This window comes from Hemiscyllium ocellatum, chromosome 16 (genome assembly GCF_020745735.1).
Source record: "Hemiscyllium ocellatum isolate sHemOce1 chromosome 16, sHemOce1.pat.X.cur, whole genome shotgun sequence".
NCBI classification, from domain to species: domain Eukaryota; kingdom Metazoa; phylum Chordata; class Chondrichthyes; order Orectolobiformes; family Hemiscylliidae; genus Hemiscyllium; species Hemiscyllium ocellatum.
The window spans coordinates 19,249,086-19,270,491 of NC_083416.1; the positions used below are offsets into that span (position 1 = coordinate 19,249,086).

At 44.7% G+C, this 21,406-nt stretch overlaps 1 protein-coding gene across 2 annotated transcripts in view; it reads right to left on the reverse strand.

The window, feature by feature from the left end:
- Positions 1-15,228: 15,228 nt before the first annotated feature.
- Positions 15,229-21,406, reverse strand: part of ssbp1 (single-stranded DNA binding protein 1) — a 51,191-nt gene continuing 45,013 nt past the window's right edge. For both annotated transcript variants that reach the window (XM_060837080.1, XM_060837079.1), the window contains exons 7-8: positions 17,190-17,278; positions 15,229-15,533 (exon numbers count right to left, since the gene is read on the reverse strand). In XM_060837080.1, coding sequence (XP_060693063.1) covers positions 15,490-15,533; positions 17,190-17,278 — 133 coding nt within the window. In that variant the 3' untranslated portion in view covers positions 15,229-15,489. The remainder of the gene's footprint in view (positions 15,534-17,189; positions 17,279-21,406) is intronic.

Consider the following 21,406-nt stretch of genomic DNA (forward strand, 5'->3'; position numbering starts at 1 on the left):
TCTTTAACATCATGGTTCGGTGGACTTCCTGGTTCTGCCTCTCACCTTCATGTGAATATGTTGGCCCTGCTCTCACTAGTCAAAGAGTCAGAAAGGTTTACAGCACAGGAAATGGTCATTCAGCCCATTGCATTTGTGTCTGTCAAAAACAATTCTAATCCCATTTTCCAGCACTTAGCTCATAACCTTGTGTCTTGGCATTGCAAGTGCACACCCAAGCACTTCTTATATTGCTTTCAGAGTTTCTGCCTCTACCACCATTACAGGCAGTACGTTCCAGATCCTCACCATCCTCTGGGTGAAGTAGTTTCTCCTCACATCTCCTCGAAACCTTCTGCTATGCCTCCTGGTCACTGATCTCTCCATCAAGGGAGAAAGTTCCTTCATACCCACCCTATCTATGCTCCTCATAATTTATATATCTCAATCATGTCCTCTCTCAATCTCCTCTGCTGTAAGGAAAACAACTCCAGTCTATCCAGTTAAAAATCACACAACACCAGGTTATAGTCCAACAAGTTTAATTGGAAGCACACTAGCTTTCGGAGCGACGTTCCTTCATCAGGTGGTTGTGGAGGGCTTGATCGTAACACAGAATCAATTTAGCAGACAATCATTTTATCAATGTATAATGTCAGTTACATCAAACTGCAAATTTTTGCTATAAATTCTGTGTTATGATCGAGCCCTCCACAATCACCTGATGAAGGAGCGTCGCTCCGAAAGCTAGTGTGCTTCCAATTAAACCTGTTGGACTATAACCTGGCGTTTTGTGAGTTTTAACTTTGTACACCCCAGTCCAACACCGACATCTCCAAATCCAGTCTATCCAGTTTGTCTTCATAACTGAAACTCTCCAGCCCAGGCAACATCTTGGTAAATCTTGTCTGCATCCTCTGCAGTGCTATCACATAATGTGGATTCTAGTACTCTAGCTGTGGACTAACCAATATTTTATACAGTTCCAGCCTACACTCAATGCCTCAACTAATAAAGGCAAATTGTGCTTGTGTCTTCTTAACCATTTTATCCACCTTTCTTGGTAACTTGGTACATGCATACCAACATCTCTCTGATTCTCGGTGCTCCCCAGCATCCTACCATTCACCATGGATTTCCTTGCCTTGTTTCCCCGCTCAAGTGCATCACCTCAAATTTATCCAGACCGAATTCCATTTGCCACTGATCAGCCGTCTATATTGTCTTTGAGTCAAAAGGTAACCCCCTCACTATTCACCACCCCGCCAATTTTTGTAACATCTACAAATTTACTGATCAACATTTCTTGATTGATGTCCAGATCATTTACATAAACCACAATCAGCAAAGGCCCCAGTTCTGATAAACCATGGATTCTACTGGACATAGACAACCAGCTGGAAAAAAAATTCCTCAACCATCACCCTCTGTTTCCTGCCCCCAAGTCAATTGTGAATACAATTTGCCAAATTTCTTTGGTTGTCAGGGGATCCTACCTTTGCTAAGAGTGTCTATGCAGGCTTATCAACAGTCTTGCTGAAGTCCATGTTGACTATTATCATTTGTGAATGACTGCCGTTGCTCTGATATGGATATTCCTGCAAGTAGCTGTTTGTCAGTCCACTTGGGCAAGATAATTTATCACCTTAAAACCACCTTTACAAGGTCTTTATTTCCAGCCATTGTCCTTATCGATAATCTGAAATGTTTATCAATTAGAATATCATCATCAAAGTGCTTTCCCTTTGCCACATCTATCACTGGCCCAGATTTGTTCCTTCCTAGCTGCTTCACTGTGATACTAACTCCAGAACACTTTTCCTGCAGTGCTTCACTGTGATACTAACTCCAGAACACTTTTCCAGGAGTGGTTCACTGTGATACTAACTCCAAAACACTCATCCTGGAATGCTTCACTGTGATACTCACTCCAAAACACTTTTCCAGGAGTATTTCACTGTGATACTTAACCTAGAACACCTTTCCTAGAGTGCTTCACTGTGATACTAACTCCAAAATACTTTTCCTGGAGTGTTTCACTGTGATACTAACTCCAGAACACTTTTCCTGGAGTGCTTAACTGCGATACTAACTCCAAAACACTCATCCTGGAATGCTTCACTGTGATACTAATTCCAAAACACTTTTCCTGGAGTGCTTCACTGTGATACTAAGCCAAAAACACTTTTCCCGGAGTGCTTCACTATGATACTAACTCTAAAACATTTTTCCTGGAGTGCTTCACTGTGATACTAACCCTAAAATACTTTTCCTGGAGTGCTTCACTGTGACACGAACTCCAGAACACTTTTCCTGTCTGCAGCATACTCTTCCCAAATAGTTTTTCCATGATGATGATGGCAGGACATTCTTCCTGAACTGCTTTATCCTGATACAAACTGCTTCACTGCAATGCTGACTGGAAGACACTTTTCCCAGACTCCTTCCAGTGCATCTCTGGAAGTGAAAATACACTCGACTTTAGGGCTGTCGAATCTCTTGGTTCTCAATCTCTAGCTTGACTTAGGGGCTGGATTTCTGTTTGGCTGCTGCTTTCGCTCACCACAGCTTCATTTGCTTCATACAGTCACTGCCAGTACTGCTTAGTCTGCATTTCCCTTGAAAGTTTCTACAAGCCAGGGCTTATCTCAGCACTGGACAGGGACCGTCCCTCATCCCCGTTATGTTGTCCAACAATAAACACATTGAACTAAGCCATCCGGAATATCAGAAATTGTTGAATCCACCAGGAAAGAGGTTTGGGGTGGCCAATGATAGTAGCGCAAGACAGAAAAGAACTGGTGAGGTACATCAAAGTAGCAAGGGGAACTACCAAGTTGGTTCCACACAACACTGTATCTGCAGCTCCCGAGTACACTGGCCCACAGTTCCTCTGCGATATTTGGTTGCAAATTGACTTTTAAGAGAAAAAGCTCATGGAATACATATTTGCAACCACTTACATATTAAACGCAGAATAGAGTCATAGAGATGTACAGCATGGAAACATACCTTTCGGTTCAACCCGTCCATGCCGACCAGATATCCCAACCCAATCTAGTCCCACCTGCCAGCACCCGGCCCATTTCCCTCCAAACCCTTCCTATTCATATACCCATCCAAATGCCTCTTAAATGTTGCAATTGTACCATCCTCCATCACATCCTCTGGCAGCTCACTCCATACACGTACCACCCTCTGCGTGAAAAAGTTGCCCCTTAGGTCTCTTTTATATCTTTCCCCTCTCACCCTAAACCTATGCCCTCTAGTTCTGGACTCCCCCACCCCAGGGAAAAGACTTTGTCTATTTATCCTATCCATGTCCCTCATAATTTTGTAAACCTCTATAAGCCTCCGACGCTCCAGGGAAAACACCTCAGCCTGTTCAGCCTCTCCCTGTATCTCAGATCCTCCAACCCTGGCAACATCCTTGTAAATCTTTCCTGAACCCTTTCAACTTTCACAACATTTTTCCAATAGAAAGGAGACCAGAATTGCATGCAATATTCCAACAGTGGCCTAACCAATGTTCTGTACAGCCACAACATGACCTCCCAACTCCTGTACTCAATACTCTTTGACCAATAAAGGAAAGCATACCAAACGCCTTCTTCACTATCCTATCTATCTGCGACACCACTTTCAAGAAGCTATGAACCTGCACTCCAAGGTCTCTTTGTTCAGCAACACTCCCTAGGCACCTTACCATTAAGTGTATAAGTCCTACTAGGATTTGCTTTCCCAAAATGCAGCATCTCGCATTTATCTGAATTAAACTCCATTTGCCACTTCTCATCCCATTTGCCAATCTGGTCCAGATCCTGTTGTAATCTGAGGTAACCCTCTTAGCTATCCACTACACCTCCAATTTTGGTGTCATCTGCAAACTTACTAACTGTACCTCTTATGTTCGCATCCAAATCATTTATGCAAATGACAAAAAGTAGAGGACCCAGCACCGATCCTTGTGGCACTCCACTGGTCACAGGCCTCCAGTCTGAAAAACAACCCTCCACCACCACCACCATCTGTCTTCTACCTTTGAACAATGCTGAACAAATCGATACAATAAGAAATTTACAAATAAGTGTTGGATGATTTCTTGGGGGTTTCACAATATATTGAAGTACAAATAAATTTCCATGATACAGGGAAGAAAATGGCGATAGTTAAGGCCCAGGTAATACATAGGAAGGTGTCATGGGAGGGGGATGAGGTAAAGAGGATAATTGAGGAATGGATCAGATTGTCTCGGTGGAATACTGCTGCTGAGGAGTGGGGAGTGGGGGAGGGGAAGGGACTATGTACCTCATGATGGAATCCTACTGGAGGTAGTGTCAGTGGTGGAGGATGATCCTTTAAATGTGGAGACTGGTGGTTGAAAAGAGAGGACAAGGGGAATACAGTCGTTTTTCTGGATAGTAAGGCAGTGGGAGAGGACAGACCTGCAGGAGATGGGTCAGACACATCCTGTCAACCACAAAGTGGTGAGGGGGATCTTTAATAAGAAAAAAGATCATGTTGGAGGCAGCAACGTGGCAAGTGGCATCATCCGAACAGATGTGACTTAGCCGGAGAATCTGGGAGAATGGGTAGGAGTTCTTACAAGGAGCAAGGTGTAAGTAGATGTAGTCTAGGTAACTGTGGGAGTCCGTGAGGTTGTAATGAATATTAGTTACTAGTCTAATCCACAGGATTGAAGACTGAGAGGGAAGGTAAGATGAAGGCGAGAGGTGAATTGGAAACAGAAGTCAATGAAAATCCAGATCAGGCAAGAACAGGAAGTGGGACTAGAAGACATTGATGTATTGGAGAGAGAGAGATGGCAGGGTTGCTCACAATGGGGCCCTCCACAAAGACAAAGACCAATGATGTTACTCAAAGAAAGAGATGAGTTAAAGGTGACGTTCAAAGTGAGAACAAGCTCATCCATGAGGAGGAGGAAGGTGGTGAATGAAGACTCTTTTCCAAGAGGAGACAGATAGCCTGATGGGGAACAGTCACGTAGAGGGACTGTACATCCATGAGGAAGAGGACGCAGCCAGGACCAGAAAACTGGAAATTGTCAAACCGACTGACACCTTCCAGAGAATCACAAATATTCATAGGAAGAGACTGAACAAGTGAGAAGGAGAAATAGAAGGAAGTGAGGACTGCAGATACTGGAGATCAGAGTCAAAATGTGTGCTGCTGGAAAAGCACAGCCGGTTGGGCAGTATCTGAACAGCAGGAGAGTTGATGTTTCAAGCATAAGCTCTTCATCAGGAATAAGGGCCTCATTCCTGATGAAGAGCTTATGCTTGAAACGTCGACTCTACTGCTCCTTGGATGCTGCCTGACCGGCTGTGCTTTTCCAGTGTCACACATTTTAAGGGGGAGAAATAGAGTCAAGATAGGAAGAAACAAGTTCAGCAGGGCAGGAACAGGTTGAAACGATAGGTTTGACAGGGCTGTCATGTTTGTGGATTTTGGGGAGGAAGTTGAAGCAAACTGCAGTGTTGAGGGACTTTGAGGTGGGAAGCTGTGGAGAATAGATCTCCATAGGATGAGGTCAGTGCCAGTATTAGAGAGAACGATGTTGTCATGGTTCAGACAGAGATAGCCAAGAGTAGTGGAGAGCTGATATTCAGCCTCTGGTGGATGGAGGTTCAACACCAACTTTGTAATCAAACCTGTTGACACTATTATACTCACTCTATTGTAGACTCCCCTGTGTTGTTACTCCACTCCCTCTTCCACCTCCTTAAATCGTTTTCCATTTTGGACACTTCAGTGATGGTGAAGGGGCCAAACCTGAAACATTAATTCTGTTTCCCGCTCTCCAGAGACACTGCCTGACCCGTTTGAGAATTCCCAGCATCTTGTGTGTTTTACTTTCAGATTTCCACCATGTGCAGTCCTTTGTCTTTTCGTCAATCCCGGACTCACATCATCTTTTCCCCTACTGCTTTCATTTCGGCCTCTCCCAATCTCAGTTGTAGATTCCTTTTTGAAGAATAGACATTGATATTTTGAGCAATGTTTGGTATTTTGGAGCAGCCTGTAGCTCAATCTTTCAAATTAGTTATTCACAGAACTTCATCCTTTCCCAGTAAGGACCAGACATCTGATTAATAAACTTTCTTAACACATGACCACAAACTTCCTAATATGCACTGATGTGATTGAAATAGTTTACTTCTGAGCATCAGAAATACCTTTGTCACTTACAGTCATCCTGAGACAAGTAGACACCATTTCTTACGTGTGGCTGTTATTTACAGGGGTACGGCCTAGTTCTGATGTGGCCCATTAGTGAAATCCTATTTCTCCAGCCTCACTGGAAAAGAAACTCTGTTCTGGAATCCACTCTGTAACTCACTCCAATCTTTCACTAAGGTTGTTGTAATCCTAGTCAAGCAGTGTCTGTTCCCGACCCAACAGTATTCTAATTTAACAACCTCAAAAATTCTAGATTATGCCAGACAATATAACTTATTTAAACATTATATACTTTAAAATATAAACATTTATATTGTGTAAATTAACGATTACAGATTTACAAAGTTGGAATTAAAGTGCTGTCTGTGGAATCCCACACTGAGCATTGTAAACTAAGCTGCTTCTGTTCCATCTCTTGCTATCATCAGCACCCAATTTTTGCTTGTGTCGCTCTTTCAAACTGGTTAACAGCAATTTTTGATGACTGTATATCCTGTCAGGCCTAACATGGTGTAAATGTGCAGTGCAGACGAGCAGTAGTTGAATGTTAAACTCTTGTTGTCTCAATTCTTATAGATGATGCATGTTTCTAGTGACTTTTTAACATTTTTTAATATAGCCATTTTAATGGCCATTCTTATTTCCCCAGGGAAGATCGTAGTGAGCTGCTTTCTTGAATCCCTATCTGTTTGCTGTAGGTACACCCACAATGTTTGAAGATTTTGAGTAAGCAACATTAAGGGAAAGGTGACATATTTCCAAGTCAGAATGTTGAGTGGCCTGAAGAGAAAATTACTTTTCCTTCATTTTTAGCTCTGTTCCAAAACAAAGCCATTTTTGGTCTCTCCCCCTACTAATTTTGATGCAGCAATGTCAATTTAACTAAGAGTTTCTCATTCTCCCAGAACCTCTTCCATAGGACATTGAACTTAGCTGTAAATTCATCATTGATCCAGCTGAATCACTCATAAGCCTAATGTCACAAGAGGGATTCAATGTTAGACCACAAACCCAAACTTGATTTTCAAAACTCTAGAGTCTTGGTTTCTTATTTAGTTCAGAATGTCTCACAAAACAGACTTTAAAACCACAGTCAATACTGATAACAGTCTGCAAGCCACAAATCTCACCACATTGATGAGGCTTTGGGAAGTCAAGGAGGTGAGTTATTTGCCACGGAATTTCCAGCTTCTGACCTGCTCTTTTCGCCACTGTATTCATATGGCAAGTCCCATCAGTTTCTGGTCAATGATAAGCCCCAGGATATTGATAGTGGGGGATTCAGTGACAATTTTCTCTTGTTGCTGGTAGTTATAGCCTGACACTTGTATGGTGTGAGTGCTACTTGCCACTTGTCAGCCCAAGCCTGAATATTGTCCAGGTCTTGCTGCATTTGAACATAGATCGTATGTTCAACACCTAAGGAGTTGTGAATGGTGCTGAACACTATGGAGTCACCAGCAGACACTGAAATGAAATGTTGAAAAAGAGCAAATGAAGAAAAGCAGCAGAGTCAGTCAGATAGTGGGGATCAAATGCAATTAGCTGCTAATCACAAGGAGCAATATACATAGCATCAAATACAATCTGTGAAATGACAATAAATGTCTACTCTGGCAGAGGTAGAGGTTGAGAAAAACTTAAAAGCCATGTTTAAAATATGGTAAGATCGGTGAAAGACACTACAAGGATAATTAGCAACCTGAGATTCACTCACTCCAAGGTCCACTCACAGAGAGAAATGGGGAATCGGAGAACCAGTCACTGCCTATGTAAGTAATTAGGAATGTTTGTCACTGGAAATCTCAATTACTGACAATATCAGTCACCTGGAACAGCAGGTTCCATGCTTGGGGGTGACAGGTTTCCAAGGACAACTGAAAGGGAATTTCAGTCTCTGGGAATGTTAGTCACTGGAGGACACAATTACAAGGACCGTCAGTCACAGGGAGTGTCAGTCACTCAGACAGTCAGTCACAACTTTTGTCAATTAGCCACTGATTGGCGAGCCAGCTAGAGACCATAATCACCTCTATTTGAGAAGGCCTTAGCATTTTGTGCCACCTGAGCAATTAACAGGCCAGTGGCAGGCTCTCTCCACCATAAAACATACAGAACAGTCCACTGGAATGTGCCCTGCAGCCCACAGCATTGTGCCGAACATAATACCAAAGCAAACTAATCCCTTCCACTTACCCTTCGTCCATATCCCTCCATTCCTTGCATATTCATGTGCTAATGTAAAAGCCCCTTAAGTGCCTGTATCTGCCTCCATCATCATCCCTGACAGCATGTTTCACACTCCAACCACACACCATGTAAAAAAAGCATGCCCCTCACATCTCCTTTGAACTTTCCCCTCTCACTTTAAAATGCACGCCCCTGGTAATAAACATTTCGACTCTGAGGGAAAAAGAAATTTGACAGCCAACCCTACCTATGCATTTCATACTTTTCCACCAAGTCTCCTCTCAGCTTCTGCTGTCCAGAGAAACTAACTCAGGTTTTTCTACCCTCTCGTTATAGCTCATACCCTCTAATCTAGGCAGCTTCCTTGTAAGTCTCCAAAGCTTCCACATCCTTCCTATAAAGTGGTGACCAGAATTGAATGCAATACTTGAAGCGTGGCCTAACCAAAGTCTTATAAAGCTTCAACATGACATCCTGACTATTGTACTTAATGCCCTGATCAACAAAAGCAAGCATGCCATATGTTTTCTTTAACACCCTATCTACTTGTGGTGGTCACTATCAAGGAGCGATGGACTTGAATTCCAAGATCCCTCTGCATCTCAATGCTGGCACTCACTGTATACTTTCCCTTAACATTTGATTTCCCAGAGAGCAGCACATCACACTTGCCCAGCTTAAACTCCATCTGCCATTTCTCTGCCCATATCTGCAACTGATCTACTTCCCACTGTATACTTTGACAACCTTCTACTGTCCACAACTCCACAGATCTCTGTGTTGTCTGCAAACTTACTAACCCACCTACCTATGCATAGAGCCAAATCATTTATATATATCACAAGCAGCAGAGATCCCACATGGATCCTTGTGGAACACCACTAGTCACGGACCTTCAGCCAGAAAAAAACACCCTCCCACCACTACCTTCTGCCTTCTATGGATAAGCTAGTTCTGAATCCATGTGGTCAAGTCACCGTGGATCCCATACATCTTAATCTTCTGGATGAGCCTATCATGAGGGACATTGTCAAAAGCCTTACTAAAATCCATGTATACAACATCCACAGCTCTTCCCTCATTGTATTTTTCAAAGACGTAATGAAGATGATCAATCAAGTTAGTAAGACATGACTAGCCCTGCACAAAGTCATGCTATCATTAATTAGACCATGGCTCTCCAGCCACTGATGAGATATTCATCAGTTCATAGTTTCCTGGATTATCCTTATTTCCCTTCTTGAACAGAGGAACAAGATTAGTTACTCCTCTGGGACCTCTCCAGTGGCTAACCACGATCTTGGTTAAGGCCCCAGCAATCTCCTCTCTTGCCTCTCTCAATAACCTGCGGTAGATACCATCAGGCCCTGGGGACTTACCCACATTAATGCTCTTCAAGAGACCCAACATTTCTTTCCTGATTTCAAAATGCCCTATCATATTAGTATACTCCACACTAATCTCACCATTCTCCATATCTTTCTCCTGGGTGAATACTGACGCCAAGTACTCATTTAGGATCTCACCCACATCCTCAGCCACCAAGCACGAGTTCACCCCAGTATCTTTGCATGGTCCCACCTTCCCCCTTGTCCTCTTGTTTTTGATATGTATACTTGAGATTCTTTTTAATCTGAGTTGCCATGGTCATTTTATGGCTCCTCCTTGCTCTCCCTGCTTGAATTGTTTGTTGTTTTATATTCCTCATGGGCCTGTCCTTTCCTAAACTTTACATATTCTTCTTTTTTCCTTCTGACCCTTGTTATCCAAAGGTCCCTTGCCTTGCCATCCTTTTCCTTCCTCCTGACTTGAACATTGCTGTTCCTTGACAATAGGTTCTTCTGCGATCCACTGAGCCAACTTCTCCTAGAATGCTCCTCAGTGACACCTTTCTGCCACCTTCTGTTGGATCGATCATAGAGTCATAGAGAAGTACAGTCCGGAAACAGACCCTTCAGTCCACTCATCCATGCTGACCAGATATCTTATTTGCCAGTACATGGCCTACATCCCTCTAAACCCTTCCTATTCATATACCCATCCAGATGCCTTTTAAAATTTTGTAATCATACCAGCCTCCACCACTTCCTCAGGTAGCCTTACTCCATACAGGTGTGAAAAAGTTGCCACATTGGGCCCTTTTACTTCTTTCCCTTCTCACCCAAAACCTATGCCCTCTAGTTCTGGACTCTCTTTCCCCCCCCCCTTATTTTATCCATGCCCCTCATGATTTTATAAACCTCTCATAAGGTCACCCCTCAGCCTCTGACCCTCCAGAGAAATCAGGTCCAGCCTATTCAGCCTCTCCCCATAGTTCACATCCTCCAACCCTGGCAACATCCTTGTAAATCATATCTGAACCCTTTCAAGTTTCACAACATCCTTCTGATAGGAATGTTGAGGATCCCAGTGGCTGGCAGCTCTCTGTACAAATGAGCAGTGGAAGATGGTGGTTACTGCTATTACTACTGTCATTCAAAACCACAGATCAAGGAGGGAGCCAGGCATTTGTAAGCAGTGATAGGAAGGGCGTTCTCGGATGATGATTGAAGGGGACAATGGGGATAGGTAGTTGGTAGCAAGGACGGGGTGTTCTCAAGAAGGTCTTTGTTCCTGATGCCAGATGCCTGGAGCTGGCTCTGAGTGTGTCCTTGAAATGCCTTGTTGCGACATGGAAATCACTTTTCAGGTCTTAAATTGTCCTACTCCTCCTTTTTCTACCCTTTTACTATTTTTATACTGAAAGAAATCTTTTGGATTCCCTTTTATTCAACGTTTGTGAGACGATTTGTAGCGCGGGTGCTCATTGTTGTGGTTCTGTTCGCCGAGCTGAGAGTTTTTGTTGCAAACGTTTCGTCTCCTTTCTAGGTGACATCCTCAGTGCTTGGGAGTCTTCTGTGAAGCGCTACTGTGCTGATTCCTCCGGCATTTATAGTGGTTTGAATCTGCCACTTCCGGTTGTCAGTTGCTGTCCACTGCAGTGGCCGGTATATAGGGTCTAGGTCGATATGTCTGTTGATAGAATTTGTGGATGAGTGCCATGCCTCTAGGAATTCCCTGGCTGTTCTCTGTTTGGCTTGCCCTATAATAGTGGTGTTGTCCCAATTGAATTCATGTTGTTTGTCATCTGAGTGTATGGCTACTAAGGATAGCTGGTCGTGTCGTTTCGTGGCTAGTTGGTGTTCATGGATGCGGGTTGTTAGCTGTCTTCCTGTTTGTCCTATGTAGTGTTTTGTGCAGTCCTTGCATGGGATTTTGTACACTACATTGGTTTTGCTCATGCTGGGTATCGGGTCCTTTGTCCTGGTGAGTTGTTGTCTGAGCGTGGCTGTTGGTTTGTGTGCTGTTATGAGTCCTAGTGGTCGCAGCAGTCTGGCTGTCAGTTCAGAAATGCTCCTGATGTATGATAGTGTGGCCAGTCCTTTGGGTTGTGGCATGTCCTCATTTCCTTGTCTTTCCCTTAGGCATCTGTTGATGAAATTGCACGGGTATCCATTTTTGGTGAACAACTTGTAGGTGTTCTTCTTCCTCTTTTTGTAGTTCTGGTGTGCTGCAGTGTGTTGTGGCCCTTTTGAATAATGTCCTGATGCAACTTCGTTTGTGTGTGTTGGGGTGGTTGCTTTCACAGTTCAGGACTTGGTCTGTGTGTGTGGCTTTTCTGTATACCTTCGTGGTGAATTCTCCGTTCGGTGTTCTCTGTATCATCACGTCTAGGAATGGGAGCTGGTTGTCCTTTTCTTCCTCTCTCGTGAATCGGATTCCTGTGAGTGTGTCTTTGATGATCCGGTGTGTGTTCTGTATTTCTGTGTTTTTAATAATTACAAAGGTGTCGTCCACATATCTGACCCAGAGTTTGGGTTGTATTTGCATTAAAACTGTTTTTTCTAATCTTTACACTACTGCTTCTGCTAGGAGTCTGGAGATCGGTGAGCCCATGGGTATTCCGTTGATTTGTTCATATATTTGAACACCTACGGGCGAGAGACGCTAAGACAAGCCAGGAAATGGGAATCCTGTGCTAAGCACCACATATGAACAACTCCGATTCCTGCATGAATGCCGAAAGAATCGAATCTTTCCACCATGTGTCAGATACAAACCACCAGTCAACAATCCACAAGCCAGGGACACAGCCAGACAGAATGGACTCAGGATGATCCGGGTAATGATTACAGACGCTCACAACAGACTTCACAAATACAGACAAGAAATTGCACGCCAAAAATCATTAATTTCAAAAACCACCAATCAGGAATGGACCCGGACCATAGAACAGGCTGTCACCATATTACAGAACAGGACCACACACTGCAAAAAAATGGCACTAAAAGAAAAAATGGTCAAACTAACACACAACGAAGAGGACACCACAACACACACCTGGGTTAAAAACCTCTCCCACAGACAGCTCACAGACACGGAAAGAACAATACTGGCCAAGGGACTTAACTATAACCACAGGGACGCCAAGACAGCGGACTTCCTAGCAGCACTAGAATGCACACTCAGGAACAATGGATTGACAGAAGAGACACAACAAACAGTGAGACAAAGTATCGTACCTCTGATAACAAGGAAACGACAAACACACAATCTCAACACCAAGGAGAAAGAAGCATTAAAATCACTAAGAAACGATAAGAACATAATCATACTACCAGCAGACAAAGGCAGAATGACGGTAATACTGGACAAATCAGAGTACACTCAAAAGGCAGAACTACTTGCAGATACCAACACCTACCAAAAGAGGGAGTTTGACCCCACTCCACAGCTCACCAATAGGATAAACAACACACTGAGGAATCTACAAAAAAAAACAGACAGATAACCAGGTCTGACCTACAAAGAATGAAACCGGAAAGCTACAACACCCCCAGATTCTATTGACTCCCTAAAGTACACAAACCAGACATCCCACTCAGACCCATAGTATCACTACCAGGAACACCATCACACAAACTGGCTAAAGAGTTACAGCAGAAACTGAAACACCTGATAGGTGGATCCAGACACTCTATACAGTCAACACAAGAATTCTTGGACATCATCAGAAATATACACATAGACAAAGAAGAAACCATGGTATCATTCAATGTAATGGCTCTGTCCACCTCTATTGACAAACCCTAGCCACAGAAACAATATCCAACCTGCTGGACATACATGACAGACAACAGGACGTTGAACCTATTAACAAAGACGGCATACTTAAACTACTGGACCAGTGCCTCACAACACACTTCACATTCAACAACCAGATATATGAACAAATCAACGGAACACCCATGGGCTCACCGATCTCCGGACTCATAGCAGAAGCAGTAATGCAAAGGTTAGAAAAAACAGTTTGAACGCAAATACAACCCAAACTCTGGGTCAGATATATGGACGACACCTTAGTAATCATTAAAAACACAGAAATAGAGAACACACACCGGAGCATCAACGCCACAGGAATCCAATTCACGAGAGAGGAAGAAAAGGACAACCAACTCCCATTCCTAGACGTGATGATACAGAGAACACCGAACGGAGAATTCACCACGAAGGTATACAGAAAAGCCACATACACAGACCAAGTCCTGAACTATGAAAGCAACCACCCCAACACACACAAACAAAGTTGCATCAGGACATTATTCAAAAGGGACACAACACACTGCAGCACACCAGAACTACAAAAAGAGGAAGAAGAACACCTATACAAGGTGTTCACCAAAAACAGATACCCATGCAATTTCATCAACAGATGCCTAAGGGAAAGACAAGGAAATGAGGACATGCCACAACCCAAAGGACTGGCCACACTACCATACATCAGGAGCATTTCTGAACTGACAGCCAGACTGCTGCGACCACTAGGACTCATAACAGCACACAAACCAACAGCCACGCTCAGACAACAATTACCAGGACAAAGGACCCGATACCCAGCATGAGCAAAACCAATGTATTGTATAAAATCCCATGCAAGGACTGCACAAAACACTACATAGGACAAACAGGAAGACAGCTAACAACCCGCATCCACGAACACCAACTAGCCATGAAACGACACGACCAGCTATACTTAGTAGCCATACACTCAGATGACAAACAACATGAATTCAATTGGGATAACACCACTATTATAGAGCAAGCCAAACAGAGAACAGCCAGGGAATTCCTAGAGGCATGGCACTCATCCACAAATTCTATCAACAGACACATCGACCTAGACCCTATATACCGGCCACGGCAGCAGACAGCAAATGACAACCGGAAGTGGCAGATTCAAACCACTATAAATGCCGGAGGAATCAGCACAGAAGCGCTTCACTGGAGGCTTCCAAGCACGGAGGATGTCACCTAGAAAGGGGACAAAATGTTTGCAACAAAAACTCCCAGCTCGGCGAACAGAACCACAACATTCCCTTTTATATTTGTTACTAGTCACTGCCCATGCTCTATCTATCTCTTATATTTACTTTATCTTCTCTCTCCTGGACCTTCAATATTGAGCCTGTTACTAACTGTATTCTTTACCTGACCATGATACTGTGGAGAACCAGCTTCAACAGAACTGTTGCTATGAGTGGGAAGGCAAAGCTTCAGTTTAACATTTTGTTGAAAGGTGGTAGTCCTGACAGCATATTTAGCACTGCACTGAGGCACTAGTCTGAAACAATGAATCGAGTCTCTGAATGACGTATAAATTGACAACTTTCCTACTCAGATACAGTGTTACCAATAGAGCCTCAATCGACACAAAGAAGCTCCAGTGATGCTGACAGCTCCTTCACTTCTTTGACAATAACAGCTGTAAACCGCAGCCATGAGCTACTGATATTACCTTAAAAATCACACAACACCAGGTTATAGTCCAACAGGTTTAATTGGAAGCACTAGCTTTCAGAGCACTGCTCCTTCATTACCACAGTATGTGACTGAAGGCAACAGACAGGTTACTATGATCAGCCATTACTTTATTTTAATCTTAGCACATTGAACAATTATCAAAATTACATGATCCATTCAGAAAGTAACATTGCTATGGCCCATTGCTGGAGTCTAATTCACACTCATAAACATAGATACAGAAAAACAATCAAAAACCACGACTGGGGAAGGCGCTGGCTAGACTTTATCCTTGCCTGAGTCACTTAGAAATATTATATTATCTGTAAAGGAAAATAACAAATAGGTTCAACAGGGAAATTTGGTGAATGCACATTACTTTGATTTCATGGTATATTCTAAACTTTAGATTATTTCACATTTTAGATCACTATTAAATACAGATCCGAATAGCCAGTTGTACATCTGTGAGACAGTTTAGCTTCAATAGGGACCTGTGCAATCACTGTATGGCATCCCCTCCCATCAGTCAAGAGTGCTTCAGGTTGGAAGAAATGTAATAAGTGCCACCTGTCTGGTCTACTGCCTCCCTGGCTACCTCTGACCTGGTCTCCAGGACATGGGATGGATAAGTTGCTTGACCTTATGTCCATAGTGTGCCTTAGATGGCCAACCACTGTCCACATCCAATATTCAATCCCATTCGCAATGGCAGATGGGTGAGAGTGGCAAAACCTATTCCTCACCATTTGCTCACTGCTGAGAAGACAAGGAGGAAAGGCCGTACCTACTTCACAGGATACAAGGTGGGTATTAGAGGCACCCCCTGAGAAATGTATCCAATGTTGACCTAGCTTCCAATGCTAGCCCCAACCTCCTGCCCAGACAATTCCAAACACATCCCTGTCAAAAAGCTGCATCTTGCATGCCTTTGGGGGACCCATGCTGATTTCCTCATGGATTGCCACATATTGTCCCAGCAATGCCTAGCACTGAACAATGATGTGGTTTGGACTGGCCAGCAACTTTCATCTATAGACCATAGAGTTAAAACAACTGACAAGAGAAACAAAATGGACATGAGGAGAAACCACTTCTCCAAGGAATGGTTGGGGTCTGGATTGCATGGCATGAGTGTGTGAGATGGAGGCAGGTTCACTCAAATGGTTGGGTCTGCAATGTCCTGTGGAGTTGAAAAGTGTGGTGCTGGAAAAGCACAGCCAGTCAGGAGCAGGGGAGTCGATGTTTTGAGCATAGGCTCTTCATCCTCATGAAGAACTTCTGCTCAAAACATCAGCTCTCCTGTTCCTTGGATGCTGCCTGACTGGCTGCGCTTTTCCAGCACCACACTGTTTGACTTCGATCTCCAGCATCTGCAGTCCTCACTTTCTCCCAATGTCCTGTGGAGATGGGTTCACTTCAGTGGTTGGGATCTTAAATGTACTGTCTGAAGATATAATGGAGGCAGGCTCATTCAAGTGGTTAGGAACTGAAGGCACTGAATCCTAAACCAGAATTCAGGGTTTTATCTGAAGAGGAAGAATGTGCAGAGATACAGGCGAGAAGCCGAAGGAGGGGCAAGAACTGAATTGATCTTTTAGAGAGCCAGCAGGGACACAATGGGTTGAAAGGCCTCTTCTGCACTGCAAGCATTCTAGGAGTCAGACTGTTGCAGAAAAAATTAAATATATTACATCAAATAGTCATAAAAACAAAACAATGTATATTTTCAAAAAGAATAGGATAAAAATCTGCAGAACTGTGGAGAAAAGGCAGAGTATGGAGAATTATTGGACAATGCTTTCAAAGAACATTCTCCTTCATTGCCGTAAGATCCCACGATTTAGCACCTCAACATTCACAAGATTTCCAGCCTTGTCATGAAGTAACATGACTTGATCTTTGAAAACCCATTTGCCATTTCTGTTCTTTTTTACCTTGTGTAAGAGATTAAAGCCAGGTCACAGGGAGAGACTTACCTGCCACCACTGTCGTTGCTTGTCTTCGAACATTGCTCTTGTCCACATATTCACCATAGTCTAGTTTCCCCTCTACATAAATTCTGGCCCTGTTCAGTAAAAGAAAATGATCAATAATTCCAGAAACAGCAGCATGGATCTCCTGAGCATGGGACTACTTGTCAACTGATTTCTGTTGACTCAATGCTGGAGTTAAAGTTGGTGTTCTTCAACAAATCTCCAATGGGGAAAATCTCCCAGCTGGGTTTAGGAATTATCAGAGCTCTATTCGGAAAGGAAACTTTTTATTGAGTGCTTTGTCTTAACAAGCAACTTATTATTCAGTGCTTTGGCTGAACAAGGCTGAGGTCTGTCCAGCGCAAGGGTTGTGGACGTTTCCCCAGAGCCCGAGAGGAACTGGCAGTGGCTGAGAAATGATTAAAGTGGTCATGGTCCAGGGGAGTGCAACAAAGAGATCTGTTACAAAAATGAGGTTCTACTGATTAGGTAGACAGTTAGGGGCTAAACTAATCAGTAGAACTTCAAAAGGTAGATAACTTCTAGATTACTACCTCAACCCTGGAAAATTGGCAAAGTGAAAATAAAGTTCACAGAATTGAATGTATGGCTCTCAGAATGGTGTCAGAGAAATGGAGTTCAATTCGTCATTAACACGGAGAAAGACAGATGCACTATTGAGATGGGCTATACCTAGATCATGCTGGGACCTGGCAAATGGTAGAACAGAATGCAGAGATGGTGTGGGTGGTGGAGTGGGTAAATGATTGAGGGGAATGTCGGGGGTGGAATGGCACATTGAACAGGAAAGCTAAAGAGAAAGGGCAATCTAACAGTGCTGAGTGTATGCATTATGGTAACCAGAGCGCTACAGGAAAGCACACAGTGTACAGACAGAAGGGTGCATGAGTAAGTATGGTCAGTTTGGGAAAAATTACAAAAAGACAAAATTAAAGGCTCCTTATCTGAACATTCACTGATTAGGTAACAAGATAAATGAATTCCGAGTCCAAATAGTTATAACTGATAGTTACAACCGCAAAGCCCACTTCTTTTTATCTTTGTTATGTTGGTTTGAAATGAGAAAAGGATTGTTTTTCAGTCCAAGGCTAGTTGAAGGATTGCTGCACTAATTGTAAGTGCAGCTGTTTCTCTGTGCAAGCAGTTAAAAGTCACAATCTCTACAAGCTGGACCCAGGTGGTGTGTAGGAATGGAACAGATCACTGATTGGTCTACACACTAGTGACTTGTTATTGATGACAAAGGTCTTTTTCTTGCCAACTACCACATGTTTGACTCACAAATAACTGAATGGTTTGCGTCTGTGAATGTTTGATTTAGAAGCCATCAGACCTCCAGGAGGGAGGCAGCTGCCTGTTCTTGCTCTGCAGTAAAAAGCATCTCAAATCTGAAGATAGCTAGTTTTTTCTTCCCTCATCAGTTGCTATAACATGTAATTTTAAAGGAATAACACAGACATTTAGAAGTGCAAACCAGTCACTCTGTGCCTCCTGCAAGCAAACAAAAGCATCTGGAGATGATAAGGAAGGTCGAGAAGCAGCATTCTGATCTGCAAATTCCCAGACTTACTTTCCATCCAATGACACCCATGTTTCTTTGCATCTGTTTGTACAGAGGGAGACTTAAAAATGGGTTAGTCTTAAATGGACAGTTCATTATTGTTTCCCCGTAATTGCAATCTATTTGTAAAAAAAAAGCAATTCCTCTTAAGTTCAAAAACCTGGTCCATTCTTTCTGTCAACCTTGGTGTAAATGGTAGGTAAATTGGGAAACTCTGCATACTTCTCACAAACTTTAACTCATCACGACTCGAGGGATAGTAGAGCTTCATTTTTAGTGCACTACCCAATGATACCTGACACACAAGACCAAAAGAGTAAAAAATGAGGTCTGCAGATGCTGGAGATCACAGCTGCAAATGTGTTGCTGGTCAAAGCACAACAGGCCAGGCAGCATCTCAGGAAGAGAATTCGACGTTTCGAGCATAAGCCCTTCATCAGGAATAAGAGAGAGTAGCCAAGCAGGCTAAGATAAAAGGTAGGGAGGAGGGACTAGGGGGAGGGGCGATGGAGGTGGGATAGGTGGAAGGAGGTCAAGGTGAGGGTGATAGGCCGGAGTGGGGTGGGGGCGGAGAGGTCAGGAAGAGGATTGCAGGTTAGGAGGGCGGTGCTGAGTTGAGGGAACCGACTGAGACAAGGTGGGGGGAGGGGAAATGAGGAAACTGGAGAAATCTGAATTCATACCTTGTGGTTGGAGGGTTCCCAGGCGGAAGATGAGGCGCTCCTCCTCCAGCCGTCGTGTTGGTATGTTCTGCCGATGGAGGAGTCCAAGGACCTGCATGTCCTCGGTGGAGTGGGAGGGAGAGTTAAAGTGTTGAGCCACGGGGTGATTGGGTTGGTTGGTTCGGGCGGCCCGGAGGTGTTCTCTGAAGCGTTCCGCAAGTAAGCGGCCTGTCTCCCCAATATAGAGGAGGCCACATCGGGTGCAGCGGATGCAATAGATGATGTGTGTGGAGGTGCAGGTGAACTTGTGGCGGATATGGAAGGATCCCTTGGGGCCTTGGAGGGAAGTGAGTGTGGAGGTGTGGGCGCAAGGTTTACATTTCCTGCGGTTGCAGGGGAAGGTGCCGGGGGTGGAGGTTGGGTTGGTGGGGGGTGTGGATCTGACGAGGGAGTCACGAAGGGAGTGGTCCTTGCGGAACGCTGATAGGGGAGGGGCCTTGCGGAACGCTGATAGGGGAGGGACCTTGCGGAACGCTAACACACCCCATCAAAAACAACCAAGACTCCCGCCCACCCTCTGACGACCCCTTCTCCCGCCTCCAACACACCCCATCCACCTGGACACCCCGTGCTGGCCTCCTACCTGCCCTTGACCTCTTTATAGCCAATTGCCGCCGTGACATTAACCGACTCAACCTGTCCACCCCTCTCACCCACTCCAACCTCTCACCCTCAGAACGTGCAGCCCTCCACTCCCTCCGCTCCAATCCCAACCTCACCATCAAACCCGCAGACAAGGGAGGCACGGTGGTAGTTTGGCGCACTGACCTGTATACCGCTGAAGCCAAACGCCAGCTAGCGGACGCCTCCTCTTATCGCCCCCTTGACCATGACCCCACCTCCCACCACCAAACCATCATCTCCCAGACCATCCAGGACCTCATCACCTCAGGGGATCTCCCATACACCGCCTCCAACCTCATAGTCCCACAACCCCGCACCGCCCGTTTCTACCTCCTGCCCAAAATCCACAAACCTGCCTGCCCCGGCCGACCCATTGTCTCAGCCTGCTCCTGCCCCACCGAACTCATCTCCCAATACCTCGACACGGTCCTGTCCCCTTTAGTCCAAGAACTCCCCACCTACGTTCGGGACACCACCCACGCCCTCCACCTCCTCCAGGATTTTCGCTTCCCCGGTCCCCAACGCCTTATTTTCACTATGGACATCCAGTCCCTGTACACCTCCATCCCCCATCACGAAGGACTCAAAGCCCTCCGCTTCTTCCTTTCCCGCCGCACCAACCAGCACCCTTCCACTGACACCCTCCTTCGACTGACTGAACTGGTCCTCACCCTGAACAACTTCTCTTTCCAATCCTCCCACTTCCTCAAAACTAAAGAGTTGCCATGGGCACCCGCATGGGCCCCAGCTATGCCTGCCTCTTCGTAGGATATGTGGAACAGTCCATCTTCCGCAACTACACTGGCACCACCCCCCACCTTTTCCTCCGCTACATCGATGACTGTATCGGCGCTGCATCGTGCTCCCACGAGGAGGTTGAACAGTTCATCAACTTTACCAACACCTTCCACCCTGACCTCAAATTCACCTGGACTGTCTCAGACTCCTCCCTCCCCTTCCTAGACCTTTCCATTTCTATCTCGGGCGACCGACTCAACACAGACATCTATTATAAACCGACTGACTCCCACAGCTACCTGGACTACACCTCCTCCCACCCTGCCCCCTGTAAAAACACCATCCCGTATTCCCAATTCCTTCGTTTCCGCCGCATCTGCTCCCAGGAGGACCAATTCCAACACCGCACAGCCCAGATGGCCTCCTTCTTCAAGGACCGCAGATTCCCCCCAGACGTGATCGACGATGCCCTCCACCGCATCTCCTCCACTTCCCGCTCCTCCGCCCTTGAGCCCCGCTCCTCCAACCGCCACCAAGACAGAACCCCACTGGTT